General features: G+C 43.1%; 1 protein-coding gene across 1 annotated transcript in view; it reads right to left on the bottom strand.

Moving 5' to 3' along the window:
• LOC126248591 (pickpocket protein 28-like) overlaps nt 1–12708 on the bottom strand; it is a 92743-nt gene extending 80035 nt beyond the window's left edge. Inside the window, exon 1 of the mRNA XM_049949757.1 lies at nt 12554–12708. Within this exon, the coding sequence (XP_049805714.1) occupies nt 12554–12708 (155 nt within the window). The remainder of the gene's footprint in view (nt 1–12553) is intronic.
• Nucleotides 12709–22333: the final 9625 nt, after the last annotated feature.

Raw genomic sequence — 22333 nt, 5'->3', positions numbered from 1 at the left:
GACAAGAAAGGTTAGAAGAAAATCCTGGACATCTTCAACAAGAGTTCTCTTCCAACTAGAACCATTAAGAATTTGCGCCAGCTGGTTGCTCGTTCTCTATAACATTGTGGCCTAACAAAAATCCACAACTTTGAGTGTCCCCTTCACCTCATTATACGTGCCGTATAAGCGCTCACCTATGTTGTAGCTAAATATCTTATATATTTCTGTGATCACTCGTACGCAAATTGGACCACCATATTTGTAACTATGAGTAATTTAGAGGTCGCCTGAAAACGCTCCGGCAGCTGTGGCCGAGCGGTTCTAGGCGCTTCCGCCCGGAACCGCACTGCTGCTACGGTCGCAGTTTCGGATCATCCTGCCTCGAGCAGGGATGTGTGCGATGTCCTTAGGCCAGTTAGGTTTAAATAAAACTATTTAAACCTAGTCTAGGCGACTGATGGCCTCAGATGTTAAGTCTCATAGTACGTAGACCCATTTGAACCATTTAAACCTGAAAACGCTCACCGAAGCCATCAGATCTCGTAGTTTTGACGTTTTATTGTTGTTTACAAAAATTCTTTTACAGGATCCTCTTACATTCAGAGGCAGCAAGTTTGAGGAAGACATTACAGCGCTTCTAAAGCATGTTCCAACTTCATCTTACTTTTTATTCAGTAACAAATACTTAGAACATGGTAATTGGAAGCCCTCTTCTCTGTGTTGGCCAATGATCTTATGGAGGATTTTGAATAAAAAAATTACTACAGTCACCATCGTTAAAACTTGACTTTCAGCTGTGTCTAAACGACATGTTTGTAGTATGGTCTCCTGGAACCGAAAAAGTCGACCATGTTTCGTCTGCATGTAAAATTTCTTCATCAGAATGTTCAGGTTATCATGAAGGTAGAGAATCACGATACAAAGTAAAGCTGAAAGAACACTGGGACAGTCTGGTTTCGCAAACCTACTCACAGGAATTTATATTTACATATTGTTACCAAACTGCACAACGTTATAGGGTACTGTGCGCTCTGATTCACCGAGAACGCGTAGTCGCAGATCCTGGTAGCCTGTAGAGTGAGTTTCAACACCTCTGGACAATCCTTCGTCAGAAAAGCCACTGGGAAAGACAAATTCATCGCTCATTCCAGCGAAACCGAGTTTAGCCGAGGGAACAGAATGAAGACATCAGGTAGGGCATTCGAAAATCAGTGTTGGTATTGAGGCGGCTATAGTTAATGAAACCACAACAGCCTGTACCTGTAGAAGCAATCACAAATCTGCAGGCCTGGGTGAATCATCTCGTACGCGTAGAGTGGAAAGAACAGTAGCCGTAGAACGTAATAATGTTAACGACGCTAATGAGTACTTCCGATCGACGGACAAGGAGAAGCTAAATATTGCTAGTAGGATCGATCATTCGATGAAATTAGCAGGAACGGTGTTAAGCATCTTCTTGTTTGCCGATCGGGAAGATTAATAGCCTCGTTAAAATTTCTGTCTCAAAATCAGTAATCATGGCATTCTAGGGTAAACACCTATAACTGCAAAGATTATTTTGAACGAGAGACTTTTAAAACAATTCAACATTTTATTTATTTGGAATGTAATATCTCATATAATTACTACAGAGATATAATAATAATTTAGGAAGCTACCAGGCAAAGAGTGGAACAATTCAAAGGACACTGAAAACAGCGCGGGTCCTTACACAGCTGAATCTGTACAAGGTGATGGCAGTGAAACTGGGGCATTAGCTTGGACCACAGGCATATACAATCCACAGAAATAAAAAAAAAAGCGAAACAACGACACACTCGAAGGAATTGTGCGAATGGGACGGAAATCGGTAGATATGATGTACGGATAAAGACAAACAAATTATTATATTTTCACAAAAATTGGATGATTTATACAACTGAAAGAGCTTCAAAAATTGAGCAAGACAATAATACGTTGGCTCCTTAAGCGAGCAATTATTTGCCTTGGCATTGAATCATAGAGTTGTTGGACGTCCACCCGCGGAATACCATGTCAAATTGAGTCCAACTGGCGCGTCAGATCGTCAAAATCCCTACTGGTTAGAGGGTTCTGTCCATAATGCTCCAAACCATCTCAATCGAGGAGCTATCTTGCTGGCTAAACTAAGTTTTGGAAAACACGAAGACAAGGAATATAAACTCTCACAGAGTGCAGGCAGGCATTATCTTCCTGAAATGTAAGCCCAGGATGGCTTGCCACGAAGGTAACAGATCAGGTACAGAGTTTCGTCGACGTGCTGCTGTGCTGTCAGTGTGCTGCGGATGACAACCAAAGTGGTCCAGCTATGAAATGAATTGGATCCCGTGCCATCACACCTGGTTGTCGGGCTGTATGGTGGGCGAGTGAGGCTGGTATGCCACCACTGTCCAGGGTGGTCATCGTGCCTCTGTTCGAAGCGGGACTCACCTCCGAAGACAATTCTACTCCAGCCAGTGAGATTCCAGGCCGAAGACGTGTATGAAGAGGATCCGGGCAGCGGTGGGATACCACCATGACTGTGGCCCGTCATACGACGACTATCAGAGCTACATGAGCTGTATAATGGAATGATGACACTGAAAATTTGTGCCAAAACGGGACTCAAAGCCGGATTTCCCGCTTATTGCGAGCAGCCGCCTTACCTTTACGCTATCCGAGTACGACTCACGGCAAGACCAAACTTCCATATGTAGTCACGCACGTGTCTACAACTCGTACTCGTACATCCATCATGTGTATTCCCGTACAGGAGAGACATTTCATTTTAAAGTCGCGTGCTCGGTGTCAGCTGATAAATGCGATATTGCAGTGCCTTTGTTATTCCAAATTACGAGACAATACTCCTTTGAACATGCGTGCATGGGCAAAAAGGAGACACTGCGGCGACTATAGCCGTTACGAAATACATGGAATATAAACGCAGACGCAAATATGGACTATCATCATCAGTAATCCCGCTTATTGCGGCAGCCGCCTTACCATTAGGATATCGGAGCACGACTCATGGCCAAACCCAGACCTCCGTATGTCGTCAGGCATGTGTGTGCAACCTTTACTCATACATTCAATATGTACGAGGGAGAGTCAAATGAAAACCTTAAATGTTTTTTAAATATTATTTATTGCGCAGAAGTGGTACAAACCTGTATCACTTTTCAACATAATCTCCCCCACGCTCATTGCAAGTCCTCCAGTGCTTACAAAGTGCATAAATTCCTTTAGAAAAAAAAATTCTTTTGGTAGTCCACGCAACCACTCATGCAATGCGTGGCGTACCTCTTCATCAAAACGGAACTTCTTTCCTGCCATTGCGTCTTTGAGTGGTCCAAACATATGGAAATCACATGGGGCAAGGTCTGGTGAGTATGGTGGATGAGGAAGACACTCAAAATGCTGGTCTGTGGTTGTTGTAACTGTTGTACGGGCAGTGTGGGGCCTCGCATTGTCATGTTGCAAAAGGACACCTGCTGACAGCAATACACGTCGCTTTGATTTGATTGCAGGCCGCAGATGATTTTTTAGGAGATCTGTGCATGATGCACTGGTGACGGTGGTCCCTCTAGGCATGTAATGCTCCAAAATGACGCCTTTTTCGTCCCAAAAGAGAGTCAGCATAACCTTCCCTGTTGATGGTTCTGTTAGAAACTTCTTAGGTTTTGGTGATGGGGAATGGCGCCATTCCTTGCTCGCTGCCGGCCGGTGTGGCCGTGCGGTTCTAGGCGCTTCAGTCTGGAACCGCGTGACCGCTACGGTCGCAGTTTCGAATCCTGCCTCGGGCATGGATGTGTGTGATGTCCTTAGGTTACCTAGGTTTAAGTAGTTCTAAGTTCTAGGGAATTGATGACCACAGATGTTAAGTCCCATAGTGCTCAGAGCCATTTGAACCATTTGAACCTTGCTCGCTTCTCTTCGTTTCCGGTTGGTAGAAGTGAATCCAGGTTTCGTCCCCAGCAACGATTCTTGCAAGGAAACCATCACCTTCTCGTTCAAAGCGCCAAAGAAGTCTTCACAAGCATCAACACGTCTCTCTCTCATTTGAGGAGTAAGCTGCCGTGGCACCCATCTTGCAAACACTTTGTGAAACTGGAGCACATCATGCGCTATGTGGTGTGCTGAGCCATGACTAACCTGTAAACATGCTAATATGTCATTCAGTGTCACTTAGCAGTTTTCCTTCACTATGGCTTCAACAGCTGCAATGTTTTGTGGAGTTACAACTCGTTGTGTCTGACCTGGACGAGGAGCATCTTCCAGTGAAGTCACACCATTTGCGAACTTCGCACTCCATTCGTAGACTTCCTGCTGTGACAAACATGCATCACCGTGCTGAACCTTCATTCGTCTATGAATTTCAATAGGTTTCACATCTTCACTACCCAAAAACCGAATAACAGAACGATGTTCTTCCATGGCGCAAGTCGCAAGTGGGGCGGCCATCTTTATACTGATACTGCGATGGTATGTGTGCATCTGCACTACGCTGCCGCCTACAGGCCATTCTGCACGCTGTTTGTAGCACGCTTACCAATTTACACGATAACGGAGTGAAATTTCTATTTGTTATCACAAATTAAAGGTTTTCATTTGACTCACCCTCGTATATTCTCGCACAGGGGAGACTCGTACTTGAAGGTCGCTTGCCCAGCATCGGCAGATAAATATGATGTTGCAGTGCCAGTGTTATTCCGAATTGTCTGTGAGGAACGAAGAGTTTCTGAATCCATGAAAAGAGTTGTGTTTTAGAGATGATTAGTCATACCAAAGTTTTATACCAAGTCTGTACCAAGCCATGTTCTTGGCGTCTTAAGAGGCCTGGAATAATTATAGAACTGATATTTTTTTAAAGAATGTTCTCTACACGTAACTTGTACTTATTTTATAGCTAAGTATCGTGATTTTATTACATTTTACGTTGCCGGATGGACGCAAGAGATTTTATTGGCTGCTTACTCTATTTCATGAATCGTTTCTGAAGGATTCGCCTTTCCAAAGAGTACGGAGTACATAGTACAGAACTTCAGTCTTGTATCTGGCTGTGCCAGAAGAGAAACGAGTAACTGTGGGAAAAAGTGTTTGGCGGTGAGACACCGGTCAGTTGAACCAAATATCCGACCTTGGCGAATGTCGTACAGGTGAGTCCGAAAGAAGATGATAACGATAACAGCGTCGTAGAAATTTAAAAACTTGTCTATTGTCTCTTTCCTTTCTAAGGTTTTAGGCTGGAGGTTACAGTGTGTTCCATACTTCCTGCGCCACACTTAACTAATGCAGTGGCTAATCAACGCGGTTTTCTCTGTTATACCAGTTTGAACCCATGTCTCCTGAATTTTTATTTTTTAAAACAAGCTGCGGAACTGACATAACACAATTTGTGTATATATGTAACTGTAAGTGTGTGTGTATCAGGCACATTCCTGGCAAATTTATAACGTTTCTTCCTTCTTTCCTTTTTCTTTTTCTTTCTTTTTTTTTTTCGAACCATCATTTTTCGGACGATTTTGATGTATCCCGCCACGAATTCCTTTCTTGTGCCAACTTCTTTATCTCAGAGCAGCTCTTGCACCCACCCTCATCAATTACATGTCGGAAGTATTCCAGTTTCTGCCTTCCTTTACAAATAAAGCCAATAGAAAATAATAGTGGCTATAGTAACATCGTATGTATTTAGTGAGGTACAAAAATCACTACAGGTAGACTGCACTAGATTACACATTATGCTACGCACCATAATTCTATTCTGTACGTTTGACCTCCAGGCTTACCTTTGCAGAGCTGGTACGTATACGTACAAGCACGTTCACTTTAGAGGTGGTGCTTAAAGCGACCACCTTCCATTGGCAAACACTTCGCCACCACTCGCTGGACTATACGTTGCTGGACCCTACGCAACACATCTCCATCCACCATTGCCGAAGCGGCATGCACGCGAGCTATTAGGTCGTGTACGTCCAAGGATGGAGAACTATAAACTTGTTTCTTTAAGTGTGGCTGCAAATAAAGATATAATGTATTAAGGTCCGGGAAATCTGGGGACCAATTATTGGCCCTCCACGACCATTTCATTTATCTGGACCATTCATTCCAAAGGTGAGGCGGTGTACCATCATGCTGAAAACATAGCTGTCGCCGAACACCAGGTCGAAAGTTTTTTAATGTGTCAGGCAAAGTACTGCAAAGAAACATATGATACAGGGGCGTATTCAACTTGTCGATCAATATGTAAGGGCCCGAACGCACCCCTACCATGATTCCAGCCCACAGGTTTATGCCAAAGCGTGCCTGAAAGCCAAGTTTACTGGTAACATGTTGCTTGTGTTCTGATCAATAACGGCTGATGTGAAGATTGGAAATACCTTGACCAGTGAAGCTAGGTTCGACAGTACATATGATGTTGTTTATAAAATGTTCGTTATTTTCCAACTGGTGCAAAAGCTAGTCACAAAACTGTACTCATCGAATGCGATCTTCCGGCCGCTGGTATTGAGTTAACACGTAATGATATGGATGTGATTATTCGTCTCACAACACTTCAACACCCAGTCTTCGAGACATCTGAAACAGCCTTGCAATATCACGAGTACTTTGCCGAGGTGACTGGTGAACGGTTTCAAAAGTCGCGTCCCCTTCTGCGGAGTACGTCTAGTCCCTGGAGTGCCGCTGTCCGTTATTTGCCGACGAAGATTACCGGTTTCCCGAAGGCCTTGATCCAGGCGACAAAAAACATTCTTATCGGAGTGACTCCTTCGAGAGTATCGTGCAGCTTACGCACGAGTTGCACCAGCAGCTTGGTTATGGGATGTTCCCAGCACCAAAAGCATATCGTATTCCTCGTTGGTGTATTCCAACGGAAAACCGCCCCTACATGGACTCGACAGGACGAGTTATTTTTATGTACTGCACGGTTTGTAGACAAATGGATTAGTTTAACGAATCGCACTGTCAAGTGATAGGCTATTTTCGTGTGATAAGATCCTGCTTATAAATGGATAGAACTAAGGAAGGAATGTCTAAGAAATAGGAGAGTAACCTGAAGAGAATTCCAACCCTAGCTAAATGTTGGATTCGGGTTTGATGTTCCAGCAGTCTACTCAGTGAGCTATGGCGGCAAGTACGCTAATATTGGGTGATACACGTTCCTCTCTATATTCCGATGCGCTGCATGATGTTATAGTGTTGCCAGCTCCTTGTTTTCAAACATGTGTTTTCAAAATGCAACCGATCTAATTTTGCTAGAGAAACTTTTGTCTTGAATCTGTTTGAGTAACCGCATGCCGACGTCCAAGTGCGGCATTTTTTCTTCACCCTGTATAGAGCGTCTGAAGCAGCACTTCCTCAGGCTTCTGATATCGTGTGATATGGAAAGGCAATAATTCTTACTAGCCTACTCGGGCCGCATTGTATGCCAACTTCTCCAGAACTTGTTACCCATCTTTGAACCTATGACTCTACCTTATTCTGTCACTAAGCACGCTCTCGAGAATTATTTCGTGTGACAAGTACATTTTACTGTTGTCAGACATAGACTTTTTTTTTAATTTTTCAAGAAGTCAGATTAAAGAGTGGATTACACAAATAAAGAGCTCGACTAGGGAATGTAAATTTCCTTGTGAAAATAACCAATGTGAGGTACCTTACGCAGATTCACTGCTTGATGACATACTTTTCATGCCTTCCCCATACCTGACGATAAATTAAAGGTTCAAATGGCTCTGAGCGCTATGGGACTCAACTGCTGAGGTCATTAGTCCCCTAGAACTTAGAACTAGTTAAACCTAACTAACCTAAGGACATCACAAACATCCATGCCCCAGGCAGGATTCGAACCTGCGACCGTAGCGGTCTTGCGGTTCCAGACTGCAGCGCCTTTAACCGCACGGCCACTTCGGCCGGCGATAAATTAAAGGATCTGCTTAGTCTAACAGACCTGTCTGTACAAGACTGTCTATCATTGATTTGAGAATACGAACAAATGTGCCTCTCTGTTAAAGCGTTACAGTGCGAGGACTCACTACGCGCCAACGATCGGCACAGTCAAGAGACGAGGATGACCAAATCCGTAAAACAAAGGACGAGCATGTTACTTGCTTGAAACAGTCAGTTAACATGTTCAGGACTGCTAAATTACAATCTTGTTCACGCTGTGGCATAAACTAAAAAAGAGACAGTTGTTTCCACCGGAGCGCAAGTTGTAATTACCGTAAAAAGACCGGACAAAATTGAGGTGTGAAAAAAAAGCAAAAAAAAAAAAACAAAAAATCGGACTCTCAAAAATACCGTTTAGCAACAAGAAGTCAGGTAATGCTCATAATGCACATGTCGAATTTCAAAAACTTTCACATGGGGAACTTCACGTGAATGCTATCTTTTCTGTCAGTAATAACTCGTTATCCGTAACTTTTCGAGTTAACAAAGCGGGGCCCGCATCTCGTGGTCGTGCGGTAGCGTTCTCGCTTCCCACGCCCGGGTTCCCGGGTTCGATTCCCGGCGGGGCCAGGGATTTTCTCTGCCTCGTGATGGCTGGGTGTTGTGTGCTGTCCTTAGGTTAGTTAGGTTTAAGTAGTTCTAAGTTCTAGGGGACTTATGACCACAGCAGTTGAGTCCCATAGTGCTCAGAGCCATTTGAACCATTTGAACAAAGCGGAAATCAGTTTTGAAATTGTCATACGATCTTCAAGCTCAATCGTTAACCTAAAGGAGTACCGAAAATTAGGATCGCCTGAATTAACAGACTTTAAAATTTCGCTTTTTGCTTACAGCAACCAGAAGATTCCAGTCAAACGGCAGATTTTATTTATAAACAACCTACGAAACAGGCTACATTCATAGTTATGCATTCAAAAGGAGCAACTAATAACTAGGACTGGATCTTTTCAGTGCTTTGGGCTTCAAAATTCAGGAAGGAGCGAATCGAATTTGAGTTGATGATTCGAATGGAAAGTTAAATGAACTGTTGCAAAAATATTATGATATTTCTTTCAAAACAACAAGCAGTACAAGACACACATTACACTGAAGCCGAATGCGGCGCTGAAATTTTGCAAAACACGCAACATTATTTTTATATTAAAAGGTAAACGAAAGCAGGAACTCGGCCGTCTTCAATAGAATGACGCTCACTAACTGGGACTACGCGACGGCCGTGACGGCCTCACAGTGAATGTAGCTCCATATTGAGCTCAGGAGGGCAGGAGGGTGGAACAGCGGCTGGTCGATGAAATATAAGAATGACGTAGGAACAGCCATTATTTTGATATTGTTTTATTAGGCAACAACAGTTTGGATGTTCCGATCACATCTTCAGCCCCGTACAATGAAGTTACAAGACAGCAGATAAGCACAAAGTAGGATGTGACACATAGTACTACATGAACAAAACAATTAATACTTATTAGAGTATATATGAGAAATAAACAGTAATGAAGTGAAATATTTAGGTTATCTTTCATTATCTTCCATTATCTATAATGAAAGATGAGCATGAACATACAACACAATATGCATACATAAAACATAACAGTCACCTAACAAGAATAACTGTAAAACAGTAGTGTCAATTTAATGCATACATTATTTCTATACATTCATTGTCTACAACTATGTGAAGGTATAATGTGACAAAGATCTATTATGGAATAGCGCCGTATACCTAACGTAAGAAACGATAAACATCTTAGAGAAAAGTAACAAATTAATAACCACAGGCGAAAAATAACCGTAGTGGTTCATAACTGGCGAAGGTTGTAAAGAAAGCTGTTACTACTACATAATATGACTAAATAAACCAAATAGGCATTAGTGCTATAGACCATAGGACTAGAATCAAAGTAACGTAGTGTACAAATGTCAACAAACTATAAGTAAAAGTGAAGCATATCAAGTATTATATGCATAGATATCTTGTAACCTGTAGGTGAATGCACCGTTAAGAAGTAACTCATGAATTCAATGCGATGCACTAGCCAAAAGTAATAGTGGCAATCTGATACAGCGTAACCAGGACATCCTTATCCATTTGTTAGCAAGTTAGCATCCATAAGAAGGTCAAACAACAGATGAAATGTGAATTAAAGACATATAGGAAACATTTGAGTAGCGAATCGAATATACACTACTGGCCATTAAAATTGCTACACCAAGACGAAATGCAGATGATAAACGGGTATTCATTGGACAAATATATTATACTAAAACCGACATGTGATTACATTTTCACGCAATGTGGGTGCATAGATCCTGAGAAATCAGTACCCAGAACAACCACCTCTGGCCGTAATAACGGCCTTGATGCACCTGGGCATTGAGTCAAACAGAGCTTGGATGGCCTGTACAGGTACAGCTGCCCATGCAGCTTCAACACGATAACACAGTTCATCAAGAGCAGTGACTGGCGTATTGTGACGAGCCAGTTACTCGGCCACCATCGACCAGACGTTTTCAATTTGTGAGAGATCTGGAGAATGTGCTGGCCAGGGCAGCAGTCGAACATTTTCTGTATCCAGAAAGGCCCGTACAGGACCTGCAACATGCAGTCGTGCATTATCCTGCTGAAATGTAGGATTTGCATCGAATTCAGGGTAGAGCCACGGGTCGTAACACATCTGAAATGTAACGTCCAGTGTTCAAAGTTCCGTCAATGCGAGCAAGAGGTGACCGAGACGTGTAACCAGTGACACCCCATACCATCACGCAGGGTGATACGCCAATATGACGATGACGAATACACGCTTCCAATGTGCGTTCATCGCGATGTCGCCAAACACGGAGGCGACCATCATGATTCTGTAAACAGAACCTTGATTCATCCGGAAAAATGACGTTTTGGCATTCATGCACCCAGGTTCGTCTTTGAGTACACCATCGCAGGCGCTCCTGTCTGTGATGCAGCGTCAAGGGTAACCGCAGCCATGGTCTCCGAGCTGATAGTGCATGCTGCTGCAAACGTCGTCGAACTGTTCGTGCAGATGGTTGTTGTCTTGTAGACGTCCCCATCTGTTGACTCAGGGATGGAGACGTGGCTGCACGATCCGTTACAGCCACGCGGGTAACATGCCGGTCATCTCGACTGCTAGTGATGCGAGGCCGTTGGGATCCAGCACGGCGTTCCTGAACCCACCGATTCCATATTCTGCTAACAATCATTGGATCTCGACCAACGCGAGCAGCAATGTCGCGATACGATAAACCACAATCGTGATAGGCTACAATCCGACCTTTATCAAAGTCGGAAACGTGATGGTACGCATTTCTCCTCTTTACACGAGGCATCACAATAACGTTTCACCAGGCAACGCCGGTCAATTGCTGTTTGTGTATGAGAGGGTAGGTGTCGTCACCGGCGCCAACCTTGTGTGAATGCTCTGAAAAGCTAATCATTTGTATATGACAGCATCTTCTTCCTGTCGATTAAATTTCGCGTCTGTAGCACGTCATCTTCGTGGTGTAGCAATTGTAATGGCCAGTAGTGTAGAAAAAGTATGTCACACAACTGAAACGGCAATAAGGCTAAAAAACTAATACTGTAGGCTACCAAGTCCTCAATCGAAAAAGAGGTGGGCAAAAGATATGAAGTATGTCATGTGAAGCTGGTTAGCGTGTCGTAAACAGCGAGGAGTATCGCCGTAAGTAATGCTAATTTACATTGATAAATATAGTTAAAAGATATAATGAAGTAAAATGAATTTACTATAATCATAACAAATAGGCGCCATTCTCACTGGTTACGGGACAAAGCCTGTAAAGAGAAACCGCCATGAAAACGCTAAAATGAGGCAGTATATAAATATGTGGCAAATTCACATAAAAGAATTGGTACTTAGCCTGTGAACACTCTCTGGAAATTAAGTGACACTATAATAACAAAAACTTCTGAGCGAGAACTGTACTATAGTATCCTGAAAGCAGTAACCTGATGAGATGTTTTCGTAAGACTGCAATGAAGATGAACATGTAAATCATGACCTAACAGAGAACATCCAACAATAGATAGTACGTAGGAGAAGTATGCAATTCAACTGAATCACCATGAAAGCGCATCCCAACAGAACTGTTATGAAAATCAGCGATAAATGTGCCCTGAGAAGCGCTCGCTACAGACGCTATTGGTTGGAGCGACTCGTGGTACTCCGCTCCTTGCCGCTACGTGTGGCCCCACTACCCGCATTCTTACACGCCACCTGCAGCACTGTAGGACAGATACGGAATATTGTTTGAATCCTTTCACGCATTAGACTGCGAGTATACCTACTGGAGCGGAATTTGTGAAAAATGTTCAAATGTGTGTGAAATCTTATAGGACTTAAATGCAGAGGTCATCAGTCCCTTAGCTTACACACTACTTAATCTAAATTATCCTGAGGACAAACACACACACCCATGCCCGAGGGAGGATTCGAACCTCCGCCGGGATCAGCCGCACAGTCCATGACTGTAGCGCCCAGACCGCTCGGCTAATCCCGCGCGGCTGGAGCGGAATTTGTCGTGGAGGCAAGGTGGGGGACAGTAACGTAACAGAAGCACGAGACATTTCAGACGAGTCCGTAGGTATACTCACGAGGAGGAGTAGAAGCGGGCGGCGGCGGCGGCCTGGACCCTGTTGATGGAGCAGACGGTGACGGCGGGGAAGGGCACGGAGGACAGCGGGTGGTGCGTGGTGGCCACCGACGTGGCGGTGGGCGTCTCGCTCGCAGTCCGCCACAGGTCGCGCATGAAGAGCGCCGCGCCCGCCAGGCTCGCCAACACCCCGCCGGCCCACAGCAGCCTGGACTCACATCAGGAGGCGTGTCAGAGGAAGCTCTAGGTGTGGCAGCGAGTGCTACATCGACAGCATCTACGTCTACAGCCACACACATACTTGGCAAGCCACCATGCAGTGTGTAGCGAAGGGTACCATGTACCACAAATAGTGATTTCCTTTCCTTCGGTAAGAACAAAAGCTGAAGTAATGAATTAAACTTTGTGCAAAGGTCGGAACGTGAACTGTGCTCTCCTACTTACAAATCAGATATGCTGTTCACTATACCACTCTGGTGTGCTGGCTAACAAAGCTGCATGGAATACCCTAGTCCAGTGCCTCCCTTAACACACCTCAGACCATCTCGGTTTCCCCTTCTTAAATCCTCAGAGCTGCCACGGCTCGACGATATTCATATAGCACGCCAAATTGGAACATAACGACGAAACCTTGCCCGTACATCTATTGATAAGGTGTAATTACATTTTCCTGGACACGTACTGAGTCTCAATTTTATCGACAATACTGATGACTAAAGAAGTGGAGATCAAGATGGGCTGAGGTGTTAGAGAGGGCACTGGGATAGAGTATTGTATGTAACAGTATTAGCCACAATGCAACGGTTTTTTAGTGGATAGCAAATTGCCTAGTAATCAGGAGATCCATGTTCAAGTCCTGAGCTTTGCACAAATGTTAATTCATTACTTCAGCTTCTACCCCTACTGGAGATAATGTTGAGACTCAGTGCGTCTCCAGAAAAATGCAATTACATTTCGTTTCTAGTTCCACTCGCAAATACAGCAACGGAAAAACGACTATCTATATGTCTCCATATGAACCCCAATTTTTCTTACCTTATTTTCGTTGTACTTACGCGATGATGATGACGATGATGCTGTTTGGTTTGTAGGGCGCTCAACTGAGCGGCCATCAGCGCCCGCACAAAGTCCCAATTTTTTTACACTCTAATTTTTTCACAGTCCAACGTAGCCACTGTCATGAATGATGATTATGGTGAAATGATGAGGACAACACAAACACCCAGTCCCCGGGCAGAGAAAATCCCCAATCGAATCCAGGACCCTGTAATCCAGAGACAGCCACTAGACCACGAGCTGCAGATTTGTCCTTACGCGAAATGTACGTTGGTGACAGTTAAATCGTCCTGTAATCAGCTTCAAACGCTGATTCTCTAAATTTTCCTCGAAAAGAACGTCGCCATCCATCCACGGATTCGCATTTGAGTTCCCAAAGGATCTCTGTAGTCTCCTGTACCATATAAACACATGCCCTTAATTCTCCAACAACTCCTATGACTCAGCACCATGGTAGTGCTACGTCTTCCCCTTCTCATTACCCAATATAACCCAAACTGGAACAATTTAACCGTACCCTGTTCCAGGGCTTCGACTAACTTTCAGTCTACCCTCAAAGTACCAACATCCTTCCCACGTCTTCGTATGTGATAATCTGCCCACCACCCAATATACCATTCTAGTGCTGTCAGAAGTGAAACCTACCATAGGCAAGGTCACGTATTAAAGAAGTCATGTCACATACCAAATCTGCTGCATATCCTATTATGTGAGCATGATCACCAGTCAAATTTCGACTTGAATGAATGGCCACCGGAGAACTGCGACAGAGCGCAAAATTGATTATACAGTACTGATGGGCACAACATGCTCGAGATCGATAGCTGATTCCCATGCCATGATATCTGGATACTACTCCCAAATATCAGCTTCTCCCAACTACACAGATGGGAATTGCTTCACATCACGCCTCCCAATACTTGCAGCCCTGGTAGCACCAAATCCGACCGGAATTCGTCCCATAGCTACGTCCACATTTTATGTTAAACACTTTTCTCTCTGCAGTCTTCCTCTATCACACCCCTCGCTCCCTCTATGATTCACTGTATGCCACACACTACTCCCATATACCCACGCCAAGGCTAGCTCACTGCTCCTGTTCCAGCTCCCTACTGCTTGTCCCCTTCAGCTGTCAGTCTCCCCATCATTCTCTACCCTCCTGCTCCCCTCTCCGTCTCCAGCCTGTACTACCCCTGTAAGCAGGCTGTTTAGGTTTTTATGTTGGTAACGCCACGTAGCGCTCTGTATGAAAATCACTGACTGTGCTGTGTGCAGTCTGTGCCTGCTTGGACTCATTGTTGGAATATTCGCTTGTGTAGTGTTGGGCAGTTGGAGGTGAGCGGCCAACAGTAGTGGATGTGGAGAGAGAGATGCCAGAGTTTTGAGCGAACGATTTGGACGTGTGTTCATCAGAAAAAGGAAATTTGTAAAGATGGAGGTCATGAATTGATATATATATATCGCCCATGAACCATGGACCTTGCCGTTGGTGGGGAGGCTTGCGTGCCTCAGCGATACAGATAGCCGTACCGTAGGTACAACCACAACGGAGGGGTATCTGTTGAGAGGCCAGACAAACGTGTGGTTCCTGAAGAGGGGCAGCAGCCTTTTCAGTAGTTGCAAGGGCAACAGTCTGGATGATTGACTGATCTGGCCTTGTAACAATAACCAAAACGGCCTTGCTGTGCTGGTACTGCGAACGGCTGAAAGCAAGGGGAAACTACGGCCGTAATTTTTCCCGAGGGCATGCAGCTTTACTGTATGATTAAATGATGATGGCGTCCTCTTGGGTAAAATATTCCGGAGGTAAAATAGTCCCCCATTCGGATCTCCGGGCGGGGAATACTCAAGAGGATGTCGTTATCAGGAGAAAGAAAACTGGCGTTCTGCGCATCGGAGCGTGGAATGTCAGGTCCCTTAATCGGGCAGGTAGGTTAGAAAATTTGAAAAGGGAAATGGATAGGTTAAAGTTAGATATAGTGGGAATTAGTGAAGTTCGGTGGCAGGAGGAACAAGACTTCTGGTCAGGTGACTACAGGATTATAAACACAAAGTCAAATAGGGGTAATGCAGGAGTAGGTTTAATAATGAATAGGAAAATAGGAATGCGGGTAAGCTACTACAAACAGCATAGTGAACGCATTATTGTGGCCAAGACAGATACGAAGCCCACACCTACTACAGTAGTACAAGTTTATATGCCAACTAGCTCTGCAGATGACGAAGAAATTGAAGAAATGTATGATGAAATAAAAGAAATTATTCAGATAGTGAAGGGCGACGAAAATTTAATAGTCATGGGTGACTGGAATTCGAGTGTAGGAAAAGGGAGAGAAGGAAACGTAGTAGGTGAATATGGATTGGGGCTAAGAAATGAAAGAGGAAGCCGCCTTGTAGAATTTTGCACAGAGCACAACTTAATCATAGCTAACACTTGGTTTAAGAATCATGATAGAAGGTTGTATACATGGAAGAACCCTGGAGATACTAAAAGGTATCAGATAGATTATATAATGGTAGGACAGAGATTTAGGAACCAAGTTTTAAATTGTAAGACATTTCCAGGGGCAGATGTGGACTCTGACCACAATCTATTGGTTATGACCTGTAGATTAAAACTGAAGAAACTGCAAAAAGGTGGGAATTTAAGGAGATGGGACCTGGATAAACTGAAAGAACCAGAGGTTGTAGAGAGTTTCAGGGAGAGCATAAGGGAACAATTGACAGGAATGGGGGACAGAAATACAGTAGAAGAAGAATGGGTAGCTTTGAGGGATGAAATAGTGAAGGCAGCAGAGGATCAAGTAGGTAAAAAGACGAGGGCTAGTAGAAATCCTTGGGTAACAGAAGAAATATTGAATTTAACTGATGAAAGGAGAAAATATAAAAATGCAGTAAATGAAGCAGGCAAAAAGGAATACAAACGTCTCAAAAAAGAGATCGACAGGAAGTGCAAAATGAATAAGCAGGGATGGCTAGAGGACAAATGTAAGGATGTAGAGGCTTATCTCACTAGGGGTAAGATAGATACTGCCTACGGGAAAATTAAAGAGACCTTTGGAGATAAGAGAACCACTTGTATGAACATCAAGAGCTCAGATGGAAACCCAGTTCTAAGCAAAGAAGGGAAAGCAGAAAGGTGGAAGGAGTATATAGAGGGTCTATACAAGGGCGATGTACTTGAGAACAATATTATGGAAATGGAAGAGGATGTAGATGAAGATGAAATGGGAGATATGATACTGTGTGAAGAGTTTGACAGAGCACTGAAAGACCTGAGTCGAAACAAGGCCCCCGGAGTAGACAACATTCCACTGGGAGAGCCAGTCATGACAAAACTCTACCATCTGGTGAGCAAGATGTATGAAACAGGCGAAATACCCTCAGACTTCAAGAAGAATATAATAATTCCAATCCCAAAGAAAGCAGGTGTTTACAGATGTGAGAATTACCGAACAATCAGGTTAATAAGCCACAGCTGCAAAATACTAACACAAATTCTTTACAGACGAATGGAAAAACTAGTAGAAGCCGACCTCGGGGAAGATCAGTTTGGATTCCGTAGAAATACTGGAACACGTGCGGCAATACTGACCTTACGACTTATCTTAGAAGAAAGATTAAGGAAAGGCAAACCTACGTTTCTAGCATTTGTAGACTTAGAGAAAGCTTTTGACAATGTTGACTGGAATACTCTCTTTCAAATTCTGAAGGTGGCAGGGGTAAAATACAGGGAGCGAAAGGCTATGAACAATTTGTACAGAAACCAGACGGCAGTTATAAGAGTCGAGGGACATGAAAGGGAAGCAGTGGTTGGGAAGGGAGTAAGACAGGGTTGTAGCCTCTCCCCGATGTTATTCAATCTCTATATTGAGCAAGCAGTAAAGGAAACAAAAGAAAAATTCGGAGTAGGTATTAAAATCCATGGAGAAGAAATAAAAACTTTGAGGTTCCCCGATGACATTGTAATTCTGTCAGAGACAGCATAGGACTTGGAAGAACAGTTGAACGGAATGGATGGTGTCTTGAAGGGAGGATATAAGATGAACATCAACAAAAGCAAAACGAGGATAATGGAATGTAGTCGAATTAAGTCGGGTGATGTTGAGGGTATTAGATTAGGAAATGAGACACTTAAAATAGTAAAGGTGTTTTGCTATTTGGGGAGCAAAATAACTGATGATGGTCGAAGTAGAGAGGATATAAAATGTAGACTGGCAATGGCAAGGAAAGCGTTTCTGAAGAAGAGAAATTTGTTAACATCGAGTATAGATTTAAGTGTCAGGAAGTCACTTCTGAAAGTATTTGTATGGAGTGTAGCCATGTATGGAAGTGAAACATGGATGGTAAATAGTTTGGACAAGAAGAGAATAGAAGCTTTCGAAATGTGGTGCTACAGAAGAATGCTGAAGATTAGATGGGTAGATCACATAACTAATGAGGAGGTACTGAATAGGATTGGGGAGAAGAGGAGTTTGTGGCACAACTTGACCAGAAGAAGGGATCGGTTGGTAGGACATGTTCTGAGGCATCAAGGGATCACCAATTTAGTATTGGAGGGCAGCGTGGAGGGTAAAAATCGTAGGGGGAGACCAAGAGATGAATACACTAAGCAAATTCAGAAGGATGTAGGTTGCAGTAGGTACTGGGAGATGAAGAAGCTTGCACAGGATAGAGTAGCATGGAGAGCTGCATCAAACCAGTCTCAGGACTGAAGACCACAACAACAACAACACACACACATATATATATATATATATATATATATATATATATATATATATATATATATATATATATATATATATATCTGATAACTTTTGAACATTATTAAGGTAAATACATTGTTCGTTCTCTATCAAAATCTTTCACTTGCTAACTATGCCTATCAGTAGTTAGTGCCTTCAGAAGTTAGAATCTTTTATTTAGCTGGCGGTATTGGCGCTCTCTGTATTGAAGTAGTAACGAAGATTCATGAAAAGTATAGGTATTTGTTAGTCAGGGCCATTACTTTGTAGGGATTATTGAAATTCAGATTTCGTTGCGTTAAAAAGTATTGTGTGTCAGTTTAGTGATGATCAGAATAAGTAACGAGAAAACTGTTTCAGTACGTTGAGTTTTACTCAGCTGTCTTTGTATCAAATAATGTAGAAGTTTACCAGCACAGTAATTCATAATTTTTCTAAGGGGACGTTACACCTCTCATGCAGCAGAGTGCCAAGAGATCCAGTTGGTCGAGACAACATAGGCCTGTGTTCTGTTACTGTTATCTTTATTTAAACGTTAACACATGAACTACAGGTGTTAACACCACTTTATTTCGTCCATGACACAAATAAACCCAATGGAAAATACACACACCAAAAAAGGTTTGTATCACCCCAGTTCCCAGAACTCCTGAGGACTGTGGATATTTTATCACAAACATAGTCCCTTTGACTGTTCAGAGATGTCACTAATTCCGCCCAAAGATGTAAACAACCATGCATGAGCAGCGCCTATTAGACGGAGGGGGTTCGACTGCCGATCAGTTCCAGTTATTCTACCAGGAAGGAGGTACACGGCTCGAGTTGTCTGTAGTACAATCATACCTAGACGGTCAATACCGCGGTTCGATCGCGTCCGCATTGTTACTTTGTGCCAGGAAGGGCTCTCAACAAGGGAAGTGTCCAGGCGTCTTGTAGTGAACCAAAGCGATGTTTTTCGGACATGGAGGAGATATAGAGAGACAGGAACTGTCGATGACATGCCTCGCTCAGGCCGCTCAAGGGCTACTACTGCAGTGGATGACGGCTACTTACGGAGGAACCATGACAGCAACACCACCATGTTGAATAATGCTTTTCGTGCAGCCACAGGACGTCGCGTTACGACTCAAACTGTGCGCAATAGGCTGCATGATGCGCAACTCCCATTGTCCATGGCGAGGTCCATCTTTGCTACCACGGCACCATGCAGCGCGGTATGGGTGGGCCAAAAACCTTGCCGAATGAACCACTCAGGATTGGCATCACGTTCTCTTCACAAATGATTGTAGCATATGCCTTCAACCAGACAATCGTCGGAGACGTGTTTGGAGGCAACCCGGTCAGGCTGAACGCCTTAGAGGGGTGGCTTTATGTAGGACCGACGGACGTCGCTGGTGGTCATGGAAGGCGCCGTAACGGCTGTACGATACGTGGATGTCATCCTCCTACCTATAGTGCAACCATATCGGCAGCATATTAGCGAGGCATTCGTCTTCATGGACGACAATTCGCGCCCTCATCGTGCACAACTTGTGAATGGATTCCTTCAGGATAACGCCATCTTTCGACTAGAGTGGCCAACATGTTCTCCACACATGCCTGGGATGGACTGAAAAAGGATGTTTATGGACGACGTGACCCCCCAATCACTCTGAGGACTCTACCTCGAATCGCTGTTGAGGAGTGGGACAATCTGGACCAACAGTGCCTTGATGAACTTGTGGATAGTATGCCACGACGAATACAGGCATGCATCAATGCAAAAGGATGTGCTACTGGGTATTAGTGATAGCGGTGTGTACATCTATCTGGACCACCACCTCTGAAGGTCTCGCTGTATGGTGGTACAACATGGAATGTGTGGTTTTCATTATCAATAAAAATTCCGAAAATGATGTTTATGTTGATCTCTATTCCAATTTTCTGCACAGGATCTGGAACTCTCGGAACCGAGATGATGCAAAACATTTTTTGATGTGTGTATAGCCGGCCGCTGTGTCCGAGTGGTTCTAGGCGCTTCAGTCCGGAACAGCCCTGCTGCTACGGTTGCAGGTTCGAATCCTGCCTCGGGCGTGAATGTGTGTGCTGTCCTTAGGTTAGTTACGTTTAAGTAGTTCTAAGTCTAGGGGACTGATAACCTCATATGTTAAGTCCCATAGTACTTAGAGCCATTTTAACCATTTGATGTGTGTATAATGGGTACAATAACATCGTCTGTATCCAAAGAGGTACAAAAGCTCAATGGGTAGGCTACATTAGACCGCTCATTATGCTGCGCAGAATGATTCCATTCTGTACCTTTGACATCCAGGCCTTGTTTTTGTTAGGTAGCTTCGGAAATGGCAGTGTAAAAAAAACTTAGTGATATTTTCAGAGTTGTTAATGTGCCAGCTGAACACTCATCACCGCAACCATAAGGCAAAGTGGTTACCCTTAGTCCTTCATTGTTGAAGAAGTCTTCTGAAACTTGTTTTGAGATCTACAGTGCTTTACTGGAGTTTGATTCTAACTTGGTAAGTAGGCATACTGAGTGTGACAGTCATTTATAATTGTTTTTAAAGCATATATTGCTATTTTGATGTTCTTCATTAAGGTTGTGTTCTTTCAGTACAGCCTCGGTGGGTCAGGCTTCAGACCGAACCAGTTGGTTCGAAACTAGTCACCAGACTTAGGCATTGCAACTGTGACAGATTTGTTAATGAAAGCTCCATGAAATGTCAAAAAAAGAATCAACAAAATGTTGAAACTGAAAAATGATTAGAAATGATTTTACTGGTTGTGATATGCCTTCATTTTTATCTATGCTGTAAACTAATTTATCCAACCTGTTGTGTGGAGCTTTACAGCTTGATATTATGTAAGAAACACTTTGCAACACTGTGGGGCTTTACACACACATAAAGAAGTGTTAGAGCTGGACGTTGCATTATGTAACAGAAAAAATTCTAGCAATAATTGGAATTTAAAACAGTCTTTTAGTTTTTAATTATTAACCAACTAGCCACAAAACAATGAAAAGATGTATACTCGGGGGAAAAAAGATTGTTATAACATACAGTTTCTCTGTGACAAATATAAGGGAAGGTTCTATCAATAGGCAAGCTAAAGAAAATTTGCAATAGAATCCTCGGATATTGTAATAAAAACTATTTTATTTTCAACGTAACTTGAATCTTGGTTTTTACATTTCACTATAGTAGAAACACAAGACATAATTATTCACATTTAATGAAAGTTCTGAAAAACGAAAATGTGTCAACGGCACAATCAAGGAGACTGATTTCCTTCATTGGGCCAGCAGACCAGGCAAATTAGACTTTTTCTGAAAAAAGTTGCACAAGCTGGAAATAATTTTAATCGTTGTTGGGCACCCCAAGTAAGAGTTACATGAGTTTGCGACTGTTTCTTCTTATGATAAACTTTACCTGCAAATGGAGCATCTATACATTTTATTTGTATTTACTTACATGTACGACGAGGATTTTACTATGGATCTTATATATATATATATATATATATATATATATATATATATATATATATATATATATATATATATATATACAGGAAAACAATGAAATATTTTGAATTATTTCGGTTTTTTGCCTATGATTTGAAAACGATGCATCCTACAGAACTTTTTTCCGGTACCAACATGAAAGAGCATAAAATTTCGTGTAGAATGACCCACTTTAAGTTAAAATCGGTGCAACCGTTTAGCCACTATCGATCGTAAATAATCGACATTTTTTCCAACTTCGTGGAAAAGTGTATTATACTCGTGTTACAACGGGTTACATCAATCGAAGAATGAGAAATGTGTATGTGGCAGCATGTCTGTCGGAAATCACCGTCGTGGAGTGGTGTGCGACAAGGATGTTGCTGCTTGATGATAATGCACGTCACCATACACCAAATGTCGACGCAGAAATTACACTGACGCCAAGTGGGAGACACTCGCGCACAGCCTCACGGTC

The sequence above is a fragment of the Schistocerca nitens genome, chromosome 1, assembly GCF_023898315.1.
Source record: "Schistocerca nitens isolate TAMUIC-IGC-003100 chromosome 1, iqSchNite1.1, whole genome shotgun sequence".
Lineage (NCBI taxonomy): Eukaryota > Metazoa > Arthropoda > Insecta > Orthoptera > Acrididae > Schistocerca > Schistocerca nitens.
The sequence above is the reverse complement of the archived record's forward strand: the minus strand, read 5'-3'. Positions and strand labels throughout refer to the sequence as shown.